Here is a 19,867-nt window from a genome sequence, read left to right as displayed (position 1 = left end):
AATCAGAGAAAACATTTGGCCTTTAGTTTTGAGGAATTGGCCTACTTCACTTAGCATGATATTCTCCAACACCATCCATTTACCTGCAAATGCCATAATTTTATTCTCTTTTAATGCTGAATAATATTCCATTGTGTATATATACCAAAGTTTCTTTATCCATTCATCTATTGAAGGACATGTAGGTTGGTTCCACAGTTTAGCTATTGTGAATTCAGCTGCTATAACATTGGTGTGGCTATGTCACTATTGTATGCTGAATTTAAGTCCTTTGGTTATAGACTGAGGAGTGGGATAGATGGGTCAAATAGTGGTTCCATTCCAAGTTTTCTGAGAAATCTCATTCTTGAAGTCTTTGCCCTACCTCTCATACATAAAAGACTTTCCAAGGAAGCAATCTTGGAATAAGAATATGAGGTTTAGAAAATTCTGAAATGTAATAGTAAAGTAACATTTAAAAAGAGAGAGTCTGTCTTGACTCCTTTTTTATTTAGTCTGCGTAGATCAGAACAAATGGGTCCAGGGGCTTTTCGCTAAACGTCTCGAGTTCATAAAATCATGATTATTAATCAGACTATCATTAAATATTAATTTCCTTTTGAGATAAATGTCACTTTAAATTTGGAATCCTGGCTTTTTCTAAATCTAAGGAGAGCATTTTCATTAGGCTTTATAGAAAGAGTGCACATAGAAAGCTTAGACACTATTAAAAAGCTGCTTCCTAAATTTGGCTTCTGGTTTGATTCATGCCCAGCAAAATACTTGGTTTCCAGCATAATAAACATAGATTGCAATCATATAGATGCAGCTGAAGTAGAACATTATACTAAGGGTTTTTGTCATTTGAAAAAAATCTAGGGAGCCATTTTCTTGTTTGTGACATTTGGAATACAGTGCTTGATAGGTAGTAGCTGTTCAATAAATGTTTGTTGAGTGAATTAACAAATTAATATGACCTTAAAATTCTCAACAATGGCTAAGGGATCGCATAAGGGAATATTCTATTCATAAATTTAAAAACTTACATCATTTGCTAGAATTTTTCCATTAGTTTCTCTTTCTTTGCAGCAACATGCTTAGTTCAAGTAGAAAGCTTCAAGTATGTGCATCTCTTGCTTCACGTTGTTTCTCAGTCATTATTTCAATTTCATATTTATTTTTTGGTGCTCTGAGGTAGCAAGGTTTAGTGGAGAGAACTTGGGTACAGGAGCTTTGGCTACCAGCTCCTGAATAGACCCTGGGAAAAATCTTTAAATCTGCTGATGTTTGTCCAGTTAGAGTGGATTCCTTCCAAATGCTATGAATATTTTAACATTTAAAAAAATATATTGAGAGTCTATCATGATCATAAATCTTAAATACTAGGACTAAGAACATTACTTCTGAAAATCACATACCAAAAATCATGTATGGTTTTTAAAATATAGAGCTGCAAAAACAGTTGACAATCTTATCATCTCTTAACCATAAGAAAATATGACATGTAACAGATTTCATTCATGCCAGCTAGGCCAAGGAGTGGACGTGATAGTAGGGAATTATTTGGGGTTCTCTTCTTCCTTCTCTATCATTCTAGGAGGATTGCTCAATATTGATCCTATATTTCCATTTTTTGTTTTCATTCTGAGGCATCTAGAATCCTGACATCCAAGCTAGGAATGTGGGCTTTGGGTTAAGATATTGCTGGGTTGGAATCTTGGCATCAATACTCACTGCTTGTATCATTTTGGGCAAGAAACTTTTCTTTCTGAGCCTCAGTTTATCTGTAAATAGAAGATCCTAAATTATCAATTCCAGCATGGGTTGAGAAATAATGATAATTTCCTTATCAGAATTAAATAGAATAATCTCAGTGGCTACATAAAATAATCAATATTTGATGGATGATGACATTGATAATTATTAACAAAGTTCACAAAGAAAATGAAATCACAATTTTGGCTCTCTTTCAGATAGAACTCCAAGAATATCCCTACCTTCTAGGAAATGTAAATCCTCCTTATGGACATTTTGATCTTAAGCTGAAAAAAAATCCAAATTGTAAATCTGAATCCCATTATCGCATTTTATTTTATTCTGACATGCTCTTGCATTGTAATCCTAACTAAATGAGGCTTTCAAAGGTGAAAAAGAGTGTTTTAAATATCATCATATTTAAATCTAGAACAATTAGTTCTTTCCTTGAAGAAAAATAAAACAGTGAAAATAATATAATGACATTAAAGAATTGAAAAAGTTAAAGAAAATCCATAGTTTCACCACCCATCACCATGATACTACCTTTCACACACCTGAGCTATCCTGTATTTCTGAAGATTTCCTTCCTTGTTCCAAAGTAACATTCCCTATTATAATATTACAATCTTATTTTTGATGATTTTTTCCACACTGTTTTTCAAATTATTTATTTCAAGACTGTATCATCTGGTACAAATCATATGAACTCAGGGCTTCAGTCAGTCCATCTGTGGTCCCTAATTTTCACATTTTTATTTTAGAAACTGTTGATGGAAATCTATGAGTGCATTTTCCTCATGAAATGCTCTGATATTATCTTATCAAATTGTGCTATATTATATTATTGGCAGTAAATTTAACATCCCAAGATTCATAGATGCTAGTAGGTCATCTCATCCATCTGCCTTACAGTAGTACCATTTATTATTTATGATTGTTGTAGATCCCTAGCTTTTTGCACAACAGAGACACATGGTAGGTTAAGAGATGGGACAGGGGCAATGGGAAGGAATATTTACACAGTGCCATACACAGATGGATGCTTAAAAAATTCTGCTTAATGATCCTCACTGATGACAAGAGTGGTTGGAAAACATTATTGACAAGGAATATAGAGATGGTGCTGTCTACAGTTGAGGGAACCTCTTCCCCTTCTACCTAATGAAGATCAGAAAAATGATCGAGCAGACACTTGTGACCATTTCTGCTTTTTACACTAATTCCTTTAATACTATTGATTTGTTACAAACAGGTTTTTTTAAACGAGAATCTAGAACACATCCTTCTGAATATATTATTCAGATATATTCTTTCAATCAGAGAGAAAGACAGAAAAGGTACCTAAGGATGTGACAATACTCTTTGCTGAGTGGATTTTGGCAGGGGTATGCTTTGATTCTGAAGATAGGATGTCTAAGTGCTTGGGAGGTGCCATAAGAGAATCCTGCAGATGGGGATATTTATAAGCAACAGAAATTTATTATTCACAGATCTGGAGGCTGGGAAGTCCAAAATCGAGGAGCCTGCAGATCTGGTATCTGATGAGGGCCAATTCCTCTTGGATAGCCTCTTCTTTCTCACTGCATCTTCATGTAATGGAAGCAGCAAAGCAGGTTTCTGGAGCCTCTTTTATTATGACATTAATTCCATTAATGCATGAAGGCTTGGCTCTCATGACCTAATCACCTCCTATCAGGTCTCCTTTCTTAATATGTCGTAAGATTTCAGCATATTTATTTTGAGGGGACATAAACATGCAGACCATAGCATATGACCACCTCTGTATTATAATAAGAACATATTGAAAGTTTTTTTAACTTATACATTAAATTATTTTCCTAACTCAAATACTTCTCTACTTATATTTCCATTACTATAAGGTTATTCCTTTGAATCTTCACATGGCAATATATTATCTGGAAAAAGAAGAGATCATTATTGAAGAGTAAAAAGTTACCTTAAAAAAAAAAAACAGACTCAGTACTCACTAACTTTTTTTTTTTTTTTTTTTACTTTTCCTTACTCCTTTAATGATGCAAAATTCATTATATTGGCTTTTCTGGACAGAATAGCTTTCCTAGGAGTGGGTGAATGGGGTTTGAGAAGTAGAAATTTCACTTTTATAAAATTACAAACTTAAGAAATTGACCAAAGTGAACTTTTCCCCAGAGCTTCTCTGTCCAGTGGCTGATGTAGATGACTAGGAAACTTCAGAACCATAGATTCTTGGGATAGGAGGAACCTTGGGGACCATTTTGTCAACCTCCCACAAGGCTGGAATTTCTTCTATGTATGTGAGCAGAGGTCATTTGGGCCCAGCTGGAATTATCAGGCAGTGCTGTTACTTATTCTCTACCTACTTCCAGAAAAATCTAGCTCTTATTTAGAACATAGGCCTTATTCAAGTTGGCAAATAAAGTTCAGCTGAATTTTTAAACAAATTGAAAGCAACCATAATAAACTATTATTGTTTACTACAATATCTGACTAAAACAACAAAACAAGCCCCCCCACACACACACACGATACTCATTCTTCCAAGTTCATTATCACTCACTCATTCAGTCTCTTGCATTTGTTAAGCGCTCACATCATGTGTCATGCTAGCCAGGTACCAAAGATGCAAATGTGGTAAGAGATGTTTGTCCTTTTATGTAACAGTCAGGATGATGTTTCTAGTTAGAAGCTCATGTGGCACCTTCCTCTCCATTGTAGCTTTTATCTCATGGTAGGCCATTGCTTACATATTTTATAAGAGTAGAGAATGTCTGTTTACCTCCACTAGAATGTAAGTTCCATGATATCAGAGACTATGTCTTAAACCGAGTAGGGCCTCATAAATATTTGTTGAATGGATGAATAAGAAAGGATTGTAACTGATAGTGATGATGTAAGAAAAGCAGATAACCCATAAAACAAACTGCTAACTCATGAGGTCAAGGGAGATTAATTCTCCCTGGAGAAGGTATTTCATCTTGACCTTGAGTAATAAGAAACAGTTTATCATATGGAGAATGTGTAAAAGAGAGTTTCATATGTGGAAGTCATTGGATTTGGGGAATGGTAGGTAATATGAGGTAAGTGGAATGAAAGAAAAAAAATGGTTTTTAAATAAATGAATATAATATGTAAATCTGATCATCAAGTTTTCCATTCAGTTAATATTTATTGTATTTTATTTGGGATACAGTGATGAATAAGATTAGACATGATCCCTGTCCTCAAGGAATTTGGAGAAGTTTGCATATTTACTCATTATATCTTATTGTCCTATATAGAATTGAAAACTTGAGACTTAGTGGGTTAATCAAATAAAGTATTCATGCCAGAAAATACAAAATCTGATGCTGTGACAAGTAAAAGGCAAAAGGTACCAGGTTCCAGAAATTCTTAAAATAAGAAGATTATTGTATAGCCAGGGAGGCCAAGAGCGAGCTAAGACATGATCTTTGGGTTGAGACATGAAGATGAAGATGGGAAAGAAAAGATGTGCAAACTGCACAGCAGAGGAAGAATGACATTGTTAAAGAAATAAAAGAAGATTCTAGAAGTTAGAGAGACTGAGAGGCAGCAAGGTACCTGATAGAAGCACAGAGATAAGTAGAGCTCAGATGCTGCAGTCTTTGTGTAGAGCCCTACATAACGAACCCCACAATTATATATAATTAGAATGCACCAATAAAAAATAAAAAAGAAGTGACCCTACCCCCTAACCTGCTGGTGTCTGGCCCTGCAGGGTACGGAATCGACTAGAGAGTTGAGAGGAAGGAGATGCTTATCAGAAAAGCTAGTTCTGGGGAAACAGAAGTAAGGACAGATTCTGTGAAGTTCATGTCTCTTTATAAGAGAACAGTCAAGTTTTCTGACTGTATCCATTACGCTTTACTGAAATGAACAATATTTAGGAGATAAAGACTCAGCTTGGCATTGTTTGAGAATCAATATCTCTCTATATATCTGTATATCTATATCTATCTATCTATGTATAAAGATAGATATAGATATAGATAAAATATATATTTTTTTGTACTGGGGATTGAATCCAGGGGCACGCAATTACTGAGCCACATCCCCAGCTCTGTGCACAACCCCCAATTTCTTTTTTCTTTTTTTTTTTTCGTATTTTTTTCTCACTGAGTTCTCAGCTTAGGGCTTCACCAAGTTGCTGAGACTGGCTTTGAACTCAATCCTCCTATCTCAGTCTCCCGAGCTGCTGAATTCATATTTTGATATGGAGATAGAACAAGAAAGAAAAGCTCTTTTAAACTTCAACTACAAGCTGAAAAGAAAAGAATAATGAGTTAAGATTTGAATGGAAAGAAACTTGTCTAGACATCTATAGATTTGGACTCTAGTTCAAGCTCAGTAACTGCTGAATGGGGTTAGCTAAGTCATGTGACCTCACTGGACATCAGTGTTAAAAGGTATAAATGAGGAGATTGAACCAGATCTAATCCAAACTGCTTTATGCCATGTTTTGTAGTTCTAATATCAAAACATGGAGGTACATAAAGCATGGTGTAATGGTTAAGTCAAAGAGACTAATAGTATTTGAGCTTTTACAAGAGCCATGTTACCTAACATGTGTTGAATTGTGAAGCAATCAGGACAGGATTTTAAGTGTATTTTACTTTTATTTTAGGAATGCTGGGGATCAAACCCAGGGCCTTGTGCATACGAGGCAAGCTTTCTACCACTGAGCTACACCCCCAAGCCCTGGAAGTGTATTTACTATTAAACAGATACCAATTTACAAACATCCCTGTACAAGAATCTTATTCCCGTGCATTCCAGACTGATCATTACACGATCCAAAAATTAATATTATTAGGAGGAACCTAATAAAACATTCAAAGCCTATCCACATTTCATGAACATTTCTTAATTTGGTTCTTGGAGGTTAAATATTTGTTATGCCAAACATCTAAATGAATTATGAACTTTAAGCCAGTCACCCAAATAGCAAATTGTGTCATCCACATAGAATATCAGGTAGCAACTGAAGCTTGTGGTTTTTATCCAAGATATTACAGGGTGGCCCATTGTTCACCATTCCTTTCAGTGGGACCAAGAGTTCCTCTCTTGGTTGCCTTCTGTATTTTTCTCATCACCTTTCATCTTTATTTATCACCTTCACTCCATTGTGACTCTGGAAAGACTTTTGCCAAAAAGACATTTGTAAGAACGCATCTTGGGCCCCAGTGAAAAGGGCACTTTTACTGTCACAATAGAAAATCCACTAGCTGCATGGCTACGTGCTTGTATAAAAATTGAGGGTATTTTCTTTTTTTATTTTTTTTGTATTTTGAAGCAGACTGCAAATTTCCAACCACAACTATAGCTTGGTAGTTTATAAAAAGTCCAAGATGCCTTATAACTCAGAATTATGTTTTCCAGAGTGGAAAAGGTTTCTTGTGAGTTAGCCTTATGAAAGGTCATTTTTCTAAAGGCAAATCTGTGTTTTTCCCTAATTTTAGCATAAATAAATATATAAATATATACATATATGTATATATATATATTTAAATTGTTTAATTCTTTAATTCTGTATTATGACGAAAGGTTATCTAAATAAAAAAGTCTATTTCTAAATTTGGAGAAATCTATGATATTGAAAGATGCTCAGATTACATATCCTACTTATTACCTGTCTTTTCCCCTTCTTACTGCAACACTGTGTTTCTTTTGACCACTGAAAGCAAAGCTTTTAGGATTTCATTTGAGTGGATCTAAAAAAAGCATCAGTTATATCAAGGATACAAGTTCTGAATTTTTTTTTAACTGAAGAGTAAATACTTGTGCTAAAATTGATGAGCATATTGACATTAACAGTCTTTGATTACAGAAAAGAAATTCTACCTTTTACTTTTCTGAGAACAAGGGCAGCATTTCAGTTGTTACTAGAACTTGACAAATAGCATGCAACATAAGATGGTATGGAATTCATTAATATTTCTAAATTCTAAAGCAATCCTGGTTGTTCAGTTTCTTAGATAGCTGAAAGTTTTCAGGACCGGCCTTTAAAATATTGTGTCTACATGTTAGGTTTGATTCATTTATAATGTGTTATAATTTTATTGGTTTTTCATTACTAAACTTTGAAGGTGCTTTTTAAAATCTTAGCAAGTCATGACACTTAAAAATAGATTGATTACATTTCTATCCAACAGTTAGGATGCCTATCTCCTGCAAATAATCTTTGTGGCTCTCTGAAACAGAAATAGTTGCTTCAGAAATTTACTACTTAATATCATACATGAAAATTTAAGAAAATGCAGTCAGAGCCATACATGGAATGATATCCACTTAAAGGTCTCAGAGCTGTTTGTTTGCAAATGCCTGTACCGTGTGGAATAGCTACACCAAACTGAAAATGTTAAACACTTAGACCTTTAGAAAAATTGTGCTTTTTATTTTCACAGGTTTGCACATGTGACTTACCCTGCCTGGCTACACTAAGCAAGTGTCAAGAGTATGACATAATGCTAGTATTTTTGAGACTACAGTATAAACCCCACCCCACCCCCAAACCTGGAGTCTCAAGCTGTAATTATGATGCCATGATCAGAAAGTCGTGTTTTGTCAGGTTTGGTCCTGAACGGGTGGCAACATAATTCCACACTGCTGGTAGGAGCAGGGTGCAGCTGTGCAAAACTCAAATGTTTGTTGTTGTTTACTGTTTAAAAAGTTGCTTTTTTTCCTCTAACAGACTAATGAAGGGATGTTTAGTACCAGTGCACTGGCCAACTGATTTGTAACAGGCTTGACTTTCAATTGATCCAGTGAGGTGAACTAAATCCACCAATTACCAAAAGAAAATATTCACTGAGATTTCTCCCTTGACATAAATACATGGCTTTGGGTTGTAACTGACCATTTACGTGTATAAATTCTACATGGTTGCATAATATCTACACAGTTTAAGCACTGAATTATTACATTTTATGGTATACTTATATACTAAATTGAGTTACATGATTAATTCTTATGGGGTAAAATTATTATGATAGACATAATTTTGCTTATAAAATTATATGTGAGAAAACATAGCATTGTATCCATTTTCATTACTAAAATTAAAAACATAAATTTTGCAAACACTCTGGAGTGGTAGGCCACAATACCTAACCCAGAGGGATCTGACAGATTGATTGTTGGAAGTAAAATCAATATAGCAAAAAAGAACATAGATTAAAAGTGAAAACTTAAAGTACATACAAATATTTAAAATAATAAAAATGAAACTTGTATAGTGTTCTGAAGGGAATCTGTTCATAAAGAAATATTAAAGGGACCATGGTAGATATTAAAGGGCTCTTGAAATGAAATATGAAAACCACCTTTTCTTAAGAAACTAGACATGAAAAAATGTTTTCATTGAGTGTAAGGTAGTATAAGTTTATTTCTATCTAAAGTTAAGGAAGCTGGGTGTGGTGGCACATGCCTGTAATCCCAGAGGCTTGGGTGGCTGAGGCAGGAGGATTGAGAGTTCAAAGCCAGCCTCAGCAACGTAGTGAGACCCTGTCTCTAAATAAAATATTTAAAAAGGCTGAGGATGTGGCCCAGTGATTAAGTGCCCCTGGGTTCAATCCTTGGTATATAAGTAAAATAAATCCATAAGTAAATAAATAAATAAAGTTAAGGATGGTTATTGGAGGGGCTAATGTGGAAAAGTCACAGAATCACAGTGATAGGAAAAATTAACCAAGTGTCATAGGAAGTCAATGAAGTACAGGCATGGAAATACCATGGAAGCTAAAGTCCAGCTAGAAAGGTGAGGAGGAGGCAAAGGTCCACTCAACTGAACCCAGATGTCCTGAGCTTCATTCAACCTTCTGTAAAAAGTAAAGTGAGTTAGGCACAGTGTTTAGCACCTGCTATCCCATACTCAAGAAAGGAGGCCTGGGCAGCAGAGTGGAACCCAGAAAGTAAAGTCAGGACTGGGGTATAGCTCAGTGGTAGAGCATGTGCTTACCATTTGCCCAGCCCTGGATCCACCCAGCATGGGAGGGAGCTGGGAGTAAGAGCTTGGTTTAGAAAAAGACATGATGTTTTGAGCTCAGGAGGCTTCTATATTAAGACAGGATGTAGAGAGAACTTCATAATGTATCTACGAGTTTGAAAACACATTTTATGGTTGGTTAAGACTGTGTGAGAGCTGGGCGTGGTGGTGCACACCTGTAACACTAGCGGATCTAGAGGCTGAGACAGGAGTGTGAGTTCAAAGCCAGCCTCAGCAAAGGTGAGGCAGTGAGGTTCTGAGCAATTCAGTGAGACTTTGTCTCCAAATAAAATACAAAATAGGGCTAGGGATGTGGCTCAGTGGCCGAATGCCCCTGGAACCCCCCCCCCCAAAAAAAAAGACTGTGACTCTGTGAGGATAGAAAGATCTAGGGAACAGGATCAGAACAGAGGGAATGGAATGGAAGAAAGTATGGGGTAATAGGGACAGAGGAAGGTAGAGGGGAAACTACACAGGAAGAGAGAGAAGGGAGAAGGACAAGCTGGCAGACAGGCTCAGTGAGTTTCAAAGGTGCTGCTGACCAGAGCTTAGGCTCTGCAGTTTACTTGAAATATGGCTGATTCTTTAAGCTCGATTAATTCTCTGAAGAGTATTCCCAGTTCTTCAGCTGCTCCAGAACTTATACCCTTAGCCTACACTCATTATCAGGTAACATGCAGAACATTCTGCCAAGGCAGAATAAAAAAAGCTTTAACCACACTAACAAATAATCCGAGCAGGTCATCTTTAAGCCTTAAGAAATCAAATCAACGGGACATTCTCTTTCCCTGAGTTTCTCTATCCCTGCTTTGAAGAAAGGGCATTGAATTTCAGTGTCTGTCTTTTATTGTGGGATTTGTAATCAACACTGGATTTCTCATAATAGAAAGTTCTCAATCAGTAAAGAAGATATTTAGAAATTTAAGTCTTATGACCTCTCTTTACTTGAGACATATGCCCTACAAAAAGAAAAATTCACTCTACATCATAGGCATGAAATTATTTAAGACAAATGGGGACCTACCAGTGACTCTGACATACTATTTGCTTTTAGTGATGACTTTTTAAGATAGCAAGTCACACTGTACCCTTGACCAGGAGCATGAGATACATGCGATAACTCCAGATCTCATGATGGAGTTAGCTCTCTTTTTGTAAAATCTCACATGTAATGTTATCATCAGTTCAAAAACTTTATCTTCTTATTACTAGCATAAAACACAACATTCCCAGAATAGTAAATTAATTTTATTTTCATTCATATCCAAATTCAAAATGGACTAGACTAACTGCTTATTATTCATTTGGACCAGTCACATAATCTATATGGATTGTTGAGATGTCAATATGCCTACAGCAAAGATGTTTAATAAAGACTGGACTTAATAAAGATTCTCTACTTGAATTGTCACATCGCTAGTATTTTCAGTTATTTTTGCCTGATCTTGATATCACTGCTCAGTTTTAAAAATATTTTTAGTTCGTGGTCAGTCACTTGAATGCAAAATTTGGACATGATATCCAAAGAGTATCCAAAGACACCAAGGTGCATGCTAGGAGGTACCCATTATTTGTGGACCCATAATTCCAGGACTTATAGATATATAATCTATTGGGAAAGACAGAATATATGCAAAAGGAAAAGTAATTAGAAGCTAAAATTTATTTAATTGATCTAAATATATTTTTTATTCTTCATTTTCTTTCAGTGGTTAGAAACTAAGCTTCAGGGAGAAATATGAATAATACTCTGTTTAGATATACCTCCCTGTAGTGAGCACTTTGTAGAAACTCTCATTTAATTGTCATAATACTACTTATGAAGCAGATTGTAGATTAGGAAATGGAAGCTCAGATAGTGTAAGTTACCCAGTCATTATAGTGCCTCTTTATTTTTGTAAAAATAGGCATTTTTTTCATCTGAGAGGAAAGTGTGTGTACATATGTTTAAAATATTCCTGTAACTATGTAGTTGAAAAAACTCTCAATTCAAATATATTTACTGGCCCTATGTAAAATACTTCTCATATTTGCATCTTCATATTTTCATCTACCTAACATATTCATTTGAGAGGATACTTGCCCTCCAGATGGAGAAATAAATTTAACTTACATGATGCAGAAACCAGAGACATGCAGAAATTGGTGTGCATTATAAAAGAGTGCTAATTATAAGAATCTCTTAAATCTAAAAATTCTTCCCATTGGTATAAGCCATTGCCTTGTGAAACATGGTGTTTTGCATTAAAGGTGATGTTTTGGATGAATTGCTTGAAGCGTCATAATTTTCTGCAAAACCATTTCAGGGGAAGATAACTGTGAAGATTCTTGTTGCTGCGGATCAGAATAAGATATCAACAAGAGGGAATACAAGGCAGTAATGTTTTAAAAAAATAAGCAAATGGGAGAAAGAAGTTGTGAAGCAAAAGAAGACAAAACACACACATACCTATTCTGATCTACACTGCACACATATCACATGTAAACATAGGTGCATTTTAGGCACGTGATACTAATAACTCCATTTATGCATTTTCTGACCATATTCAATACTTTGGTCAGCTGTCTTACAGAAATAATGAATTGCTTCATTGCTTAATGGTATGAAACCCTACAATGTATAAGCATTGTGCTCGTTGATAGAGAAGATGGCCTTTGTTCTCAGGAGTTCCCAGGGTACTCTGGGAAAGATGTTACTGTAGTGTTGCAGTGAAATAGAAGAGACGCTCGCAGAGAGTTTCATGATTCCAGCAGGTGGGTAGGTGGGGGTACATCTTTGAAGACTTTCCGGGGAAAGTCTTGCTGTCTGAAGAGCAAGCAGTAGTTAGTCAATGGGAAAGGTGGAGGCCCTTCCAGGACAGGAGCTTGAAACAATGGTGTGTGCAATATGGAGCTGTTAGAGTACACAAGTCCCCTTTATCCACAGTTTTACATTCTGCAGTATTAGTTACTTGTGGTTAAATGAGGTCCAAAAATATCAAATGGAAAGTTCCAGAAATAAATGATTCATAAATTTTAAATAGTTTTTATCATGCCATATTATTATAATTTTTATATTTTACTATTTTTGTTAATTTCTTATTGAATCATTTACAAATTAAAATTAATTGTAGTTATATATGTATTGGAAAGAACATGGTATATACAAGGTTTGATATCCCCGATGTCAGGCATCAGTGGATCCCCCACTGATGGCTAGTGCATTCCCTGTGGATAAGGGGACTACTGTGTAGTGAAGAGGGAGAGATGAGAGGTAGATCAGACCTAGTTGGACTAACTAGACTTTAAAGTGCTCTTGGGACTTTATACTTCAAGTGATGGTGAGTCTTTGCAGGGTTTCAAAAGCATGAGTGGCAAGGTCAGATATATACCTTAGTAGATCTTTCTAGTAGCTGTGTGAAGAATGGTTTTTAGGTGGACAGAATAAGAGTTTGGGATCCAAGTTAAGAGGCTGTTATAGAGATGTGAGCAAGAGATACAGAGGAAAATGGTGGAGGATTTAAGAATTGCTTAAGAGCCTGGCTCAGTGGTGCACTCCTGTGATCCCAGTGGCTCAGGAGGCTGAGGTAGGAGGATCACAAGTTCTAGGCTAGCCTCAGCAACATAGCAAGATCCCAAGCAATTTAGTGAGACCCTGTCTCAAACAAAATTTAAAAAAACACTGAAGATGATGTAGCTCAGTGGTAAAGTACCCCCTGGTTCAATCCCCAGTATAAAAATAAAAATAAAAATAAATTGTTAATTGTTTAGAAGACAAAATAGATAAGACCTGGTGCTAATTGGATGGATCAAGATTTGTCTGAGTTTGAGCTTGAGCTTGAGTGACTGGATATAGGGATGGGCCATAAAAGATGCAAAACAAACAGGAACTGGCTGGGCAGGTGGAAGGCACGGTAGGTTTCACTCTGTCTGTGGCTTATCTAGGAAGACCCCATCAACACATGCATCTTTTGGTTTACAGCTTGAGAAAGAGGCCCCTCTGGTAATACTTTTTAGCAGTTGTCAACATACAGGTATATACAACCTCATACACACAGCCTCTTCTGTGCAGTGCATGGTGTTATTTTTCCCTTTACTATATCCTAAAGCAAAGATTTACATCTCCCGAAAATATGCAGTAATCAATAATATACCTCCTGGGTGTAGCAACAGAATGATCCCACAGAATAGAAAGAACCTGAAGAAAAATGCAAGTAACCAAATGGTTGTCGCTCTCTTCCAGCTGTTGGTGGAACATGCCTGCCCCCAAGGGATGTTGCTTCCGCTGACCACGTACTTGTAAGGACCCTGCTGGCTCTGTGGCTCTGTCCAGTTCAACATGGCAGAAAAGGCACCCCCTGGCTTAAACAGGAAGACTTCAAGGTCGACACTTTCTCTTCCTCCAGAACCTGTGGACATTATCCGGAGCAAAACGTGCTCGAGGAGAGTGAAGATCAACGTGGGGGGCCTCAACCACGAAGTCCTGTGGAGGACGTTGGACAGGCTGCCCAGGACGCGTTTGGGGAAGCTCCGCGACTGCAACACGCACGAGAGCCTCCTGGAGGTGTGCGATGACTATAACCTGAATGAGAACGAATATTTCTTTGATCGACATCCTGGAGCTTTCACTTCTATTTTAAATTTCTACCGGACGGGGAAGTTGCATATGATGGAAGAAATGTGCGCGCTCTCCTTTGGCCAAGAGCTTGATTATTGGGGGATCGACGAGATCTACTTGGAATCCTGCTGCCAAGCCAGGTATCATCAAAAGAAAGAACAGATGAACGAAGAACTGAGGCGAGAGGCAGAAACCATGCGCGAGCGGGAGGGAGAAGAATTTGATAATACCTGCTGTCCTGAGAAAAGGAAGAAACTTTGGGACTTGCTGGAGAAGCCCAACTCATCAGTGGCCGCCAAGGTATGAAAATCTGGATGTTGAGTGCCTGTGCATGGTCAGGAAAAGTGGTACCTTCCTCCCAGAGAGCATAGTTTTTTTTTTTTTTCTTCACTGCTTTGGTAAGATAGAGCAAATTGTGCCTATTCAGACAGTGAGGAATCTTTTCTAAAATATCATTTAGTCAGATGGTGTCATTCTTCTTGTGTGATGCCATAAAATGTTGCTGCTCTGTTATAAATATCACTGTCTATAGGAACTGGTCTAGGTAACAAGAGTATGGAAAAGCACTCTGGTTTTTCTGGTGCCCTATGGTGTTGGTGACTTGGAAGTTGGGGAGGAGCCTTGACCCAGACCCATCAGTCACAGAATCTTGCAGAAGACTTGGATCTGGATGTCATTTTGAACAAAGGGAAGGTGCTGTTGTTGGAAGTAGAGCAGGTGCCTCCTGGCCTGGTTTTGGGGGGTTCAGGGAAAGAGTCCCCCTGTGTGGCTCAGAGGGATAGGGACCACCCCACTCCCAGGAGGGGCTGTCTTAAGAAGCTGTATAAGCAATGAATCAGTGTTCAGAATGCATCCATCTACTGCTCTTTGTTGAGTTCTGCTCTAACAATGGTATTTTTGACTGTTGGTGCATAATATTTTTATGATGGAGTTACTACCATATTTTAGAGTTCTTAAAGTGCTTCAAATGAAGGTAAATTCATATTTTTACTGTGCCTGCATATATATCCAAATCTCAGAGTAAAATTTTTGTTACAGATTTCAGTCTTTAATTGAACTGCATGATTCAGTTTATCTAATTTTATCTACAGCTTTGAGGGTTAGTGCAAACTGATTTTCATCCCATATATTTAGTTCTGTATTGCAGTATGAATGATAAGTAAAAAGTCAAAAGAGTCATCTTTAGCAGCAGGAACCTAGTATCAATGTGCCCAGTGGATGAATTGGAGTATGGAATGGAGAAGGGAAGAGTGTGTCATTGTATGAATTCTCTTGATTACTTACAGTTTTTTCAAATATTCTCAGTCTCATAAACAGTAATGGTTACAGAAATATAATAGACTATCTGAGCCTTCCTATCCAAAATTAAGATTCTGCATTATAATCTACTACATAAATAATTAGTTAGGCAGATGATCATGAAACTGCTTTTTTGTGCTGTTTGATATGTCTGGTTTTGTAACTGACTGAATTCCAAAGGCATTTTACTTTCTGGTCAGGACATGCACCTAAATGAAATAAAAATCTGTCTCTCTCATGTATATAATGAAGAAATGTATATTGTATCAAAGGGATTTCAACAAGGTGTTTTTGTAGTTATGAATCCTTTGTTTACTTTTGTTTTACCTGTAAGAAAGAAATAGATGTGCCACATTTTGGGGTTTTGGTTGGGAAAAGCTATTGCTTTTTCCTATGCCAAGTGTTCAGTTACATATTTGAGTTACTACTAAAAATATGGAGTGTATTTTGAAAGTGAATGAGATAGACTCTAGATTTAAGTGAGTATTGTGGGTGTTAAATTAACTTTTTCAAGACTTTTGGCAACTGAGGAATAAATCATTGTTCCATCAGAAGTTCTAGGAGGATTCAGCTAACTCTATAAAAATGAGCAGCTAAAGCAAAGAAAAATTGGAAGGTTAATGTGATTTATTTTTTTCATAACATGATTAACATACCTCTAAAGTTAGGCACTGTTACAGAAAAATGTTTCAAATGCATATGTATTTTTTTCTGAAGAATTTCAAGTAAGGCTGGAATAGGGTCAATAACCTGATTTCCCAGATAAAGGTGTACATTTAATTCCTGAACTGTGAAAGAAGCCACCATTCCGTGATCCCTAAGAAGGTGATGTTGATAATGATCTATTATGATATGCCCTTAGGTACCCTATACATCAGGCTATTTAAATTTGCTTCAAAGTAGGTGTGTGTGTACAAAGAAGATATTTACCTACACACTGTACCCAGCAACTAACAACACTGCTTTTGAAAGTGTTTATGTAGTTACAAATGATCAATTTGTCTCCACATCTTTAAGGAAGCCAAGTGAACTTTGCTACCTTAACAAAGATTCTTCAATGAATTTTCATTTTCATAAAGGATTTATATTTGTTTATTTAAATGTCTGCATTTTCCTCTCTGGTTGACTGGTGAAATACTGTGGATATTATTTACATTTGAATTATATAGTAGTATAGTGAAAATATTGCTCATTTATTCATTTATTTTAAAATTAGGTCTATACAATATGGTATATAAACCTTTCCCTGCATGCTGCTTGAGTCATATAAACTGCTATTTTCTGGAGTGAGTCTTGGTGAGGGCAATGCTAATGCAGGTATGTGAGAATAGTATTTTCATAATTTAAAAACAAGTAGTTTTATTATGGCTGCAGTAAGATGATACACTGGCCATCACGACACACCTTATATTATGGGTATCTCAGGCTCCTACATAGGCATGAGCTCTTTAGATGCTTGAAATCTCTGTGTTCTTCCTTACTGGCTTAGGAACAGATATTCTATGGGAGAGAGTATCTGTGTATGGTGCCTTTTCAATTGTTGCTTATTTAGTTTGGCCTCTCAGTTGCATATTTGCTCTGCTTGTGCTACTCTCATTAAAATAGACCTTAGGATAGCACTCCTTATCCCCAGAATTTTAAAAAAGTAGTCTCTTATCTTAAACATAGATTTCATATTGTTGAAAATATTTATTTTTCTCTTGGGTTTTCAATACTTTTGTTAATTTACCTATAATATTTCTGTAATGAATGTGGCCCTTTCTAGCAGATGTTTCACAATGGCCTAAAATCTCACTGACATGGAATCGATATTTAGTAACCAATTAAGTTATAATTGTTAAGCTTATGCTATGTGCATATGCTATGATGTGCAAAATTATTGCAAGTCCTATTGACCTATTATGCTCTATCTTTAGATACAACCCTGACAATGACAATTGGCTCTTAGAAAACAACTCCCTGGTGTAACATAAGGAGCCACTTCTATTAATTAAACTTTGCATTATATTAATGACTGAAAAAAAGCCAGAACAAGGCTTAAGAATGGAGTGTATTTGAAATATCTATATTTAATAAATTAACATTTATGTGCCTACACAGAAGACCTTGAAATATAATTGTACTTTTCACAAAATGCGTTAGGACTAGTAGAAATGGTATTTTCTTAGTTCCAAGGGGGTTGTATAACCTGGTGATGGGACAAAAGTTTATATCTGTAGGATGGATTTTGTCTTCTTTTAATCATGTCAGTGTGCTGTGGGGACTGTGTCTAACCTCATATAGAGATAATGTACAAAATTTAAATTTGAGGCTGTAATTGTGTGATCCAGCCACATGGGCTTGGGGAATAGCTGGAACGACATAATGTGGGATTGCTGGCTCTGGTATCCTTCTACGGGTACATACAAGGTCAGAGAATGGGCTTAACTGCCTGCCAGTTTCCTGGGCAGTGACTTGGAATTAGACTTGATCCTGTACCTCTTCCAGACTAGTGCAATTTAGTCAGTTGCTGGATTGGAAACATTTTTCTCTCTTTGCTTGGCATCTTCCCAAAGGAACTGCAGTAGCTATTCCCTCGTAAATATTACATGCAGTGACTTCAGTCTGAGAGGCGTTTAAAAGCCTTGAAAGGAAGTGGGTCCTGTGGCATGCAGTATTCTCAGGCTTGGGATGAAAGGACAATCAGCAAGGAGCACAGCCCACCTGAGATCCGAAAGAATCTAGACTCACCATGCCACGTAGCACCCTCCCTCTGTCTATCTGAAAAAGGTCATGAACTAAAACATCAGCTAGGTCTCAGGCAAACCCACAGGGGCATGGCTGAGCCTGAGCCTGGGAGCATTCATGGACGGGCATGCAGGACAGTGCTGGGCAGCAAGCAAGCTGACCTTGGGGAGTAAGTAGGAACATTAGACTTTGCAGCCTTTATCTGGTTAGAACAATGAAAGGCAAAATCTACAGAAATACTTATGTTTCTGTTCATTGGACCCAAACAGTGAGCCACCAGCAGCTTCGCTGGGCAGGATATAGGGCCAGGTAGGGGTGCTGTGTATTGTCACCTTCGGCTTCTCCATTTCCTCATTTATCCCCAGCTACCACTTCCTCTTATATTTTCCTCCTTCGTTTCTCATCTCTTGTCTTTCTCCTCCTCCCTCTCTCTCTTCCTCTCTTCCTCCTCTGCCTCCTTCTTTCTCTTTTCCTTTTCTCCTTCTTGCTTGTATCTTCAGGAACTGCTTCTGTTTTCCTGAATGGCTCCTCCTTCTCCTCTGCTCCATAATCTACCTCCCCTTTATCCTACTCCTTCACCTCCTCCTTTTTCTTCTCCACTCTTCTCACTTGTGAACTCAGGAAATGGCTAAAAGAAAGAAGAGGTGAATGATTCCAGCCACATGTCCTGGCATTGTGCAGCATGACACCTAATGCATGCTTGGGAAGGGTCAGGGAAACCTTACTTATCTTTGAGTCAAGGTGGGAGCTGGTGGTGGCAGATGTATAGAGTCCCTGCCTGGAGAGACAGGGGTCCAAGTTACAAATTCCCACTGCTGAGTTGCCCTACTGATGGTAACTCTGTGAGAATAACATTCCTTCCAAGTTCATTAGAGTGGGGTCTTTTTAAGCCATGGCAATAATAAGGAGAAAATAAATCAAAATGAAACAAAAACTCCTGTGAGCTCATCAAGGGGGAAGAACGCATAACATTCTCATTCTTTTTATAGTGTGTGGATCAATTATTCTAATGCTTTTGAGTGAAAAAAAAAAAAGTAAGAAAGGAAGGTATTGGAACAGAACCATAAATGATTTCCTTTTAGTTCAAGTACAGACCAAGCACTCTGCCACAGAGCTACTATACCCCATGCCTTCACATTGCTGTGCTTGTGGGTATACAGATGATCAAGTGAACAGCTCCAGCTATACAACTCTCTCTTTAGCTTTCTGATGCCTTCCTTTGTTATAAAAAGCAACAATGGCCATTAAAGCCATAAATGGGCCAGAAATATGCATTGGTGTGGTATGAGCACACCCAGAAATCTGCCTACATCAAGGCATTTCTGGGTTTTGGGCAGATCTCTAGTTCTTATCTAGAATTGGCAGTGGGCTAATTAGCATGCCAATCACGCAGTTTGGGTATTGATTGTTTGCGGGTTTCCTTTCTTCTCCTTTCCTTTCTACATCCAAACTGCACAGATTAAGCTGTTCGTGCACTTCTGGTAATGGAGAGCAGGAGTTCAGAG

The 19,867-nt window shown here is 37.1% G+C and overlaps 1 protein-coding gene across 3 annotated transcripts in view; it reads left to right on the top strand.

Annotated features, from left to right (window-relative positions):
- Kcnb2 (potassium voltage-gated channel subfamily B member 2) overlaps window positions 1-19,867 on the top strand; it is a 381,085-nt gene that overhangs the window by 13,032 nt on the left and 348,186 nt on the right. For all 3 annotated transcript variants that reach the window (XM_026397312.2, XM_026397313.2, XM_026397311.2), the window contains exon 2: window positions 13,962-14,636. In XM_026397312.2, the coding sequence (XP_026253097.1) occupies window positions 14,058-14,636 (579 nt within the window). In that variant the 5' untranslated portion in view covers window positions 13,962-14,057. The remainder of the gene's footprint in view (window positions 1-13,961; window positions 14,637-19,867) is intronic.

The sequence above is a fragment of the Urocitellus parryii genome, chromosome 7, assembly GCF_045843805.1.
Source record: "Urocitellus parryii isolate mUroPar1 chromosome 7, mUroPar1.hap1, whole genome shotgun sequence".
In the NCBI taxonomy this organism is placed as follows: Eukaryota; Metazoa; Chordata; class Mammalia; order Rodentia; family Sciuridae; genus Urocitellus; species Urocitellus parryii.
Note: the sequence above shows the minus strand (reverse complement) of the source record. Positions and strands in the feature narration are given on the sequence as shown.